General features: G+C 51.5%; 4 protein-coding genes across 4 annotated transcripts; 2 read left to right on the forward strand and 2 right to left on the reverse strand.

Annotated features, from left to right (window-relative positions):
• Positions 1-165: 165 nt before the first annotated feature.
• Positions 166-642, forward strand: GNI_054030 (hypothetical protein; the record flags this gene model as incomplete). The annotated part of the gene is made up of 2 exons (XM_011131558.1): positions 166-207; positions 382-642. The coding sequence occupies 2 exons, from the start codon at positions 166-168 to the stop codon at positions 640-642; spliced, it is 303 nt and encodes a 100-aa protein (XP_011129860.1).
• A 323-nt stretch (positions 643-965) lies between these two features.
• Positions 966-3,272, forward strand: GNI_054040 (Noc2p family protein; the record flags this gene model as incomplete). Its single annotated transcript, XM_011131559.1, has 1 exon — positions 966-3,272. One exon carries the CDS (start codon positions 966-968, stop codon positions 3,270-3,272), a length of 2,307 nt encoding a protein of 768 aa, XP_011129861.1.
• A 54-nt stretch (positions 3,273-3,326) lies between these two features.
• On the reverse strand, positions 3,327-4,421 carry GNI_054050 (putative protein phosphatase 2C; the record flags this gene model as incomplete). Its single annotated transcript, XM_011131560.1, has 1 exon — positions 3,327-4,421. One exon carries the CDS (start codon positions 4,419-4,421, stop codon positions 3,327-3,329), a length of 1,095 nt encoding a protein of 364 aa, XP_011129862.1.
• Positions 4,422-5,941: 1,520 nt separating this feature from the next.
• Positions 5,942-8,417, reverse strand: GNI_054060 (putative cell division protein 48; the record flags this gene model as incomplete). The annotated part of the gene is made up of 2 exons (XM_011131561.1): positions 5,942-8,098; positions 8,205-8,417. 2 exons carry the CDS (start codon positions 8,415-8,417, stop codon positions 5,942-5,944), a joined length of 2,370 nt encoding a protein of 789 aa, XP_011129863.1.
• Between the last annotated feature and the right edge of the window lie 140 nt (positions 8,418-8,557).

The following is an 8,557-nucleotide window of genomic DNA, read 5'->3' on the forward strand; positions in this document are numbered from 1 at the left end:
CCCTTACTGACCAAGCGCTCAGCCGAACGTTCAGGGCCTGGTCAACCGAAATAGCACAACGAGCAATCGAACACTCACAACGAGCAACCCCGCCCGACCACCCAGTAACCCCGCCCGACCAGTCAGTAACCGCGACACTGCTGCAGGCTCAACGGAGATGAGGACATGCCCGGAGTGGTAGCCGAGACAGAGTCCAAAAGCGGCAGCGTAGGTGGACACACTGTTTATTGCACGCACTGTTATGGCCCACCACAAACAACTTAACACCGGACCATGCAAACATCAGAGCACGCAAACATCAGAGCACGCAAACACCGGAGCACGGAGTACGGTCGGTACTGAACAGATCGCCTCATGCCGCCCACCCGGAATCACTTTTAGTTGTTGACCTTGGACGAGGTACAAGATGGAACATTTTCTCCTGTGGATGTTGACGATTTTGCGAAGTACCATTACTCTGAAGAAGTGGATAAAAGTATTACTTCGTACCACGTAAGCCCCTTACCCATTCTTGTTCCCACCATTCCCATCGAGGTCATTTCCATCGAGGTCATTCCCATCGAGGTCATTCCCATCGAGGTCATTCCCATCGAGGTCATTCCCATCGAGGTCATTCCCATCGAGTCATTCCCGATAATTTGATACTTGTAGTTGACCGGTGCATATGAGGGGGGAAGGATTGAGATTGACGAGGAGATCTTTGACGATGCAAATCACCCCCTCGGGTGGAAGGAATACCTGGCCAAGACAGCCCGAGACCTTATCGTTGGCGTTTGCGCTTCGCGGCCGCCATGCCTCAAGCCATAGATTTTTTGCACGTGAGAATGAACCGGCTGGAATGGAACAATTTTTAGCTATTTCCATGGGGGCGGTCAGGAACAAAATTGGTTGCGGTTTCTTAAAAGGTTTCCTGGCGTATAACTTTCGGGATGTCTACTCCCGGGGTAATAAATAATTAGTGGCCAATGGCGAAGAGAGGTTCGCCCCAATATAAGTGTGTGCAGAAACGTGTGAAGACGGCGAGGCTGCCATCTCGGGCAAGTATTAATGACCAAGAGGCCGTGTCTGACATTGGCTCTGTATTGTCCGATGAGGAGCAGGTTGTCGCATCTACAACCTCTGACTCGGAGGCATCCGAACATGAGTCTGAATCAGGGTCTTGCCAGGAGTGTCAAGACGACTCGAGGTCTGAGGACGACTCAAGATCTGAAGACGACTCAATATCTGAAGACGACTCTAAGATGGGGTCTGTAGCCGGGTCTGAGGACGACGATGGGGCAAGTTCGGGTGATTCATCGGATGCCGGAGAATTCGAATCGGATTCTGACAACGAGGAACGTGACGAAGAACAAAAAATAAGTTGGTCTCAGGCTATGATTGATGAGCTGTTGTCATCAGCTCATGCCGAGAGTGTGGAAGAAATTGTGAAGTTGTTAATTACCGTTGTCCGCGAGGGAATTTTGGAGGGCGGGGTTGAGGGATCTTCGGGTCGTAAGAGCGGAGCTGTGGCTCAGTCACAAAAGATCTTGCAGATAATTGCTCAACTGAAGAACACCGCTCCATACAAACTGGCCTCTGATGTCGGAGCTCTGGACGAGGTGGCCTTCGGATGCCTCAACACCCTACGCCTGCTTTTTACTGGGAGCATTGCGGACAACCACCAAGAGGAAGACGACTTGAACAATTCCGACTCGGATAGAAATTCCGACGAGGGTAATTCCGACGCGGATAGAAATTCCGACGAGAGTAATCCCGATGATGGGAGTTCCGACGGGGACTTGAAAACACCGCCCGTCGCAGTTGGTTCTGATGGAGAGTTCTACACGGCTCAAGAACAGGAATCGGGCACGAGCAGTGACGAAGCTAATCTCGAGGGATTGTCGGCAGATTCAGATGAAGACTCAATCCAACGGTCCATTGTGGCAGATTCTATTGAGTCCCCGGATAGTACATTGTTGGAAATGCCTGAGTCACCAAAAATACCAGACGCATTGTGTCGGAGCTTGTGGCGCAGCATTGACATGTTGTTCAGGACCAACCGTACGAGTAGTAGTTTGGTCAAGGCGCTGGTAATTGGTCTGGATGTGAATGTGATGCAAACCATCTGGTGTTTGAAACCGAAGGCATTGAAGGGTCTTTGGTCGCGAATGTTGGATGCTGTTATAGTGCAGATGACCAAGGACATGTGTCCTCCATGTTTCCTGGCCTTGTACAAAACATATCATGACCCAACTATGAAAGCTCGGTCCAGTCAGTTAACGGAGCTACTAAAATTGCCCTTCGTCAAGTTGCGATCGCACTTTGCCATAAAAAAAGCCAGAGCACCGTTGGTTGAGAAGGCGAAGTATTTCGCGCTTCTGTTTAGTATTGCGCTACATGGATTACAGACGCATGGATACGAAAAACAGGTTTATAACACGTGTGTGCTGACCTTCCGGGAACTCATTATTGCCACTGGTCAATTTACGACGTCGCTTTCCAGGCTCACAGACGGTAACAAGCGACAAAAGAGGCTTGCGACTGTTGAAAAGCTGCGCAGCGTTGTCATTTCGTGGTCAACTATTCTACAATGCCACATATACATTTCTCTAATGCTCCTGGAAGGGGATAGCTCTTCAGAGAACAGCTCTCTGGAGGTGTCAATGGTGAACATGGCAGAAGGTCTTCTAGCTTTCTTCATGGGTCTGCTAAGGGATACAGCCACGCAGATAACCTTACTACCGTTTAGAGCGAAGCTGCTTGGATTGTGTCTGTCTCTAATCAAAGCCACCAAATTATACGCCCCTCTGGGCTATGCAATTTGCGATTTTGGCTCCGTCGTAACCGGCTTGCTCGAAAGAAAGGGTTTGAAAAAAGTAGCCGAACGGCAAACAAAATTGATCAAGGCGATGAATATAGAAGTGGCGCTGTCTTTGAGCAAGGAACAGCTAGTAGATCCAGGAGTGCACGGTAAGCTGACCAAAGCATTCGAGGATTTGTTCGTCGACTTTCTATGTGCCATTGCCCATCACCCAGCATTCCCTGAACTTTCGGGTGTGCTCCTGGCAGCGGCACTCAAGTTTGACGGGCTGAAGGAGATTGTTAAACCTATCATACCATCCATTAAAGCCACACAACGACAAATCGAGAAGATCAGGTCAAAAATCAATAATCTTGCCATGCTTCCCGAAACACTGTACATCATAGATGACAGCAACCAATATGGGAAACTGAACCTTGTCCAATATGCGAAGACAAGAACCATAAATGATATGATCTCAATTGCTTTTTGAAATGTAATTTGTTTGCAACGCTATGTTTGTAGCGCACCGTGTGCACACGTTTTTTTAGTCTGTAGAAACAACCCAACACGCCACAACTGTGATGTCGTCTTGCTTTCCGCCGACGGCGGAGGCGCCCGCAGCTCTGGCGGCCTTAGCAAAAGGGGACTTGGCGCGGCTGTCGATGGAGCGGTAAAACGCTGCCTCGGCGATGCCGCGCGCAACATGTCCTGGCGGAGTAGCAATGGTCTTGTCTTGGTTGACACAAGGAGGGTCCAGCGCGGAAGGGGGAGCCCGCCTGCCGGTGACCCAGTCCTCGGTCCATTTCCGCGCATTATACAACATGGATTCTGTAGAGCCTGGGTGTTGTGGCGGCTCACTGGGCCTATCCCTATTTGGACCAGTGAACAGGCGTGCTTCATAGGGACTTAGTGCCAGAGAAGCGAGGGCAATGATTTCCTGATCGAATAGGTTGTCGAACAGGCCGTCTGTTCCGATGAGAATGAGGTCACCCTCCTTTACAGGTATATCAATAAGATCCGCTTGGTCCGGAGAGTCGCTGGACATCTCCGGGCGGATATTGGCAAGGACCCGAATAAGCTTGAACATGCCCCTGTTCTCCAGCTGAGGAATATCTTCCGGTTGGGGCAGTCTTGACAACTGATAAGGACAGTTGAAGAAATGCTGCTGTTCACGGGTTCGTCGGGTAATGGTCATATGTCTGAATATAGGCCGGGTACGACGCAATACAATGCAGCTGCTATCCCCCAGACAGGCGATTCCGAGTTTCTCGCCCATCGCATCCAGGCCGACCACGAGCGAGGTCGAACTTCCAAAGCACCCTTTCTCCTGCAAGGCCCTTTCGAACCCTGAACGGAGGACCGACAGGGCTCTCTCGCTCGCTCGACGGCCATCCATCCCGCCCCCGCAATTTGGACGGGCATGGAACTCTTGACGTAGCGCCATCTCTTGCGAACCTTCCATCAGAGCCAAAGCGAACTGTCTCGGACAACATCCGTAATCTCCCCATTCTCCCACCCCATCCGCTACCCCAGCAAAATGCTCCAACGCGAAATAAGCGTCTTCTCCCCCATTAGGCTTACCCGGCTTGCTTATTGTCCACGCTCCCGACTGCAACTTCAACTTGCTGGTCTTCGGCATGAATACAGACGAACTAAACACTCCTAGACACACGGTTGCTTAAGTGTCGGACAGTCCAAAGGGAAGGGTCCAAAGGGAAGGGTCCAAAGGGAAGGGTCCAAAGGGAAGGGTTCAAAGGTACAGGTCCTACTTGTCAAATTTAACATCAAACCTGAGAAGTATTGGAACATTTTGTGTCTTGCCGAAATGGACTGGTCGTTAGTAAGCCAGCCGCATATTCTGTCCGGCCATTTCTCACTTCCGTCGGTCATAGCGCTGTTGCTGCTTCCTCGAGAAACGGGGCGGCATTCTGAAGAAGACGAAGCAGCGCGGGTCGTGGTGGCTGACCCCTGACAGAAACATGAGTTCCGTCGTGTGCAGTTCTCGCGACTATGCCGGACCCTCACCAAGAACTCACATTGTTCACTACAACACAGGCCAAATGCTGCAACTCCACCTATAATACCCATGCCGATCTGAACTAGGACCCACCCATACCCACGCCCACCCACACTCATGGGATCTTCCCACTCGTGTCCACCTTCGTGTCCACTTTCGTGTCCAACCTTCCCAATCGTGTTATGTCCAACCTTCCCAATCGTGTCATGTCCAACCTTCCCAATCGTGTCATACTCAAATACACTTCCCACACTTCTGGACCTCCCCACACTTCGAGACCTTCTCGTTCTAGGTGTCATTCCGTAACCGTCCGATTCTGTGGACTGCAGTCCCTCCGGAAAAGCGATATCCCGAAAGGCAAGCCGGCGATCAGTCAAAGGCGCCGACCCAGCCGCCGCTTCAGATGAACAGCGCTGCCTCGCACGATTCGGTTGATTCCGAATCATCCTCATTCCAAACGTCTCTGACCAGTCCGAGGATATGGTTCTCTCCTTCGACCGGCCCTCTTTCCTATATCCGTCCTTCTCCTTCTCCCCTTTCCGGGCAGCCGCGGTACAGGTAATTTCCCCCAACTTGTTAAGCAGCCTACTCGAAACATAGTAATGATCAAATCATGCACGACTCGAACCATGCATGACTCGAACCATGCATGACTTCACTAAATACCGGCGCTTACCCAAGAGCAGCCTTGGTTTGCATCACCGTCAGGTGGTTCTGGCACTTCACCGCAGAATCATGAACGTCCGTCAACAACAATCGGTCATGCCTGATGGATCGACTGGTGGACCAATAAGCATCTGGAAGTGTTACCGGGACTGTCCTAATGGTGTGTTAAGAAGAAGTGTCAACGAGCAGCAGAAGGCAGACCGCTGAACTCTCCTGGTAGGGAGGGCTTTACCGTTCGAACATACGAAAATTGGAAAAACTATGAAGCCCAAATCCAGTCTATGATAGTAAGGACTGTGCGTCAAGACCTTGTACAGAACCCTTCCCGTGAGTCCCACAGTTTTGAGTGAGTGGCTAATTGAACTGTCGTCTATTACCGCCGTCTGCTAGCGTCTGCAGATGGCTATCTGTCCGCACTCGGGAACTTTCTGTCTGCACTCAAGTCTGCGGCTGAACTTATTCCACTTCAAGTATGCTCAGCTGTAGAGGTCCTCGTCATCGTCGTCGAGAGCTGCGTGGGTACCCGAGGCGCCGGTAGTGAAGCCCTGTTGAGCGTCGGGCCACTCGAAATTGATGGTGCTGGCTTGGCCGTTGGCAGAGCTCATGTAGACCGGGTCGAACTTCATGCGGAATTGATCGTACTTAGACAAGTCTGTGATAGATACGGAGCGGCGAGCGTTGGCGAAGGCGGCTTCGAAGTGTGCGCGGGTCACATACTGTATTTCATCTTCTTCCTTCATACTGCTATCACCACCCGGCGCAACAGCCTGGCGAATTTCTTCAGCATTAATCGCGTCCCGGACCGCGCCTTTAGCCGCGTTCTGGATGAGTTCGGCTAAATCAGCACCGGAGAAACCTTCAGTCTTCTGAGCAACAAAGTGGAGACTGACATCGGGAGCGACAGGGGTCTTGCGTGTTAAAGCCTGTAGGATGGATAGCCGGGCCGGGAAGTCGGGTAGTGGGATGTAGATGAGTTGGTCAAGTCGTCCAGGACGCAACAGCGCCTCATCCAGAAGTTCTGGCCGGTTGGTGGCGCCAATGAAGAAGATGTTTTTTTTCACACCAACGCCGTCAATTTCAGTCAATAGCTGGTTCATTACACGGTCACCTGTGCCCGACTCGCCCACACTGGAGCCACGCTGAGTGCCAATGCTATCCAGCTCGTCGAAGAAGAGTACGCACGGCGCAGCCGTGCGGGCCTTGTCGAACACTTCGCGCACGTTGGCCTCCGACTCTCCGAACCACATTGTCAACAGCTCCGGGCCCTTGATCGAAATAAAGTTGGCTGAACATTCAGAAGCCACGGCTTTCGCCAACAACGTCTTACCGCAACCGGGCGGACCATAAAAGAGAACACCCCGCGATGGCGACATCCCAAACTTCTCATATTTCTCGGGATGGTCGATCGGATATAGAATCATCTCCTGCAAGTTGCGTTTCACATCCTCAAGGCCGCCGATGTCATCCCATTTGATGTTCGGTACCTCCACCACCGTCTCACGCAAACTGCTCGGGTTGCAGGTGCCCAGGGCCTGTGTGAAGTGGTCCTGTGTCACGAACATTGAGTCGAGCACTTCAGCGTCAATCGTCTCATCCTCGAAGTCAATTACGTCCATTTTTTCGCGGATACAAGAGAGTGCGGCTTCCGTGCACAACTGGGCCAAATCCGCTCCGACGAACCCGTGTGTCTGGGCCGCCAGTTCTTCCAGCCGCACGTCCGGTGCCAGCTTCATGTTGCGTGTATGTATACGTAGAATCTCGATGCGTCCGGCTTCGTCTGGTACACCGATATCGATTTCTCGATCGAAGCGTCCAAAACGACGAAGTGCAGGGTCGATGGAATTTTGTCGGTTGGTTGCCGCAATAACTACCACCTGTCCGCGTCCCTTGAGGCCGTCCATCAAGGTTAGTAGCTGAGATACCACGCGTCGTTCGACTTCACCGTTTGTCTTCTCGCGTTTCGGCGCAATCGAATCGATCTCGTCGATAAAAATTATTGCCGGCGCGTTCTTTTCAGCCTCCTCGAATGCCCGTCGTAGGTTACTTTCAGCCTCGCCGGCCATCTTACTCATCACCTCCGGACCATTTATTAGGAAGAAGAATGCACCAGTCTCGTTCGCCACAGCTCGAGCGATCAAAGTCTTACCGGAACCCGGAGGCCCGTACAACAGTACACCACGCGGCGGTTTAACACCTAACGTCTTGAACAAACTTGGATGACGCAAAGGCAACTCAATCATCTCACGGATCTGACCCATCTGCTTACGGCAACCACCAATGTCATCATAACCTACATCATCCAAACGCTCTTCATCTTCACGTTTAATCGGCTCACCCTCACAATGGATCACTGTATCCGGAGCCACTAAACAAAACGGAGACGGGTCTACACCAACCACTTTAAACTCCACAGGACGGAACCCTTTCCTCACAATAAATAAGTCACCCTCTGAAACAGGCCGGTAACTCTCTTGGAAATGAGGCTTCAAATATGTCTCAAACAAATTGCCAGTCACACCCTCCACAGTGTCGTCAATAGGCAATACATGGATTCTCTTGCCGTACGGAGCATCCTCACAAGCCTGCACAGTCACAGCATCACCTAACCTCACTCTCAAATTCTTGCGAGCAACCTAAACACAAAAAAAAGTGTGTGCTTATGCGGTTACCCCAACACGATAGGAGGCACAGTAAACATCCAGAGTGAGAGCACTTCCCAGTGGAGGGCCCCCCACGCACCTTGTTCATGAGAATCTTTCCCGGGTCAACCGACGGGTGGCCGATGGCTATGCAAACAGTTTGTTTGCGCTTCTTGCCCTTGATGCTAACAACGTCATTTCGAAATATTTTCAGTTCCTCCATTCTCTGAGGGTTCAGGTTGACCACACTGATGTCCTCATTGATCGCCTCCTCGACAACCAAACGGTGTAAAGCCCTCTTCTTTTCGACCATGGGATTATTCCAAAAATATAAGGAGGACCTTTTTTTTAATCCGGCTGTCCTCTCCTCTCGCCCACCGCTTCCTGTTGGTTCCCCCCCCTCTAATGACCCCATAACCCGCCTATTGGACCCCCCCCCTATTGGACCCCCCC

Source organism: Gregarina niphandrodes (genome assembly GCF_000223845.1).
Source record: "Gregarina niphandrodes unplaced genomic scaffold scaffold00008, whole genome shotgun sequence".
NCBI lineage: Eukaryota > Apicomplexa > Conoidasida > Eugregarinorida > Gregarinidae > Gregarina > Gregarina niphandrodes.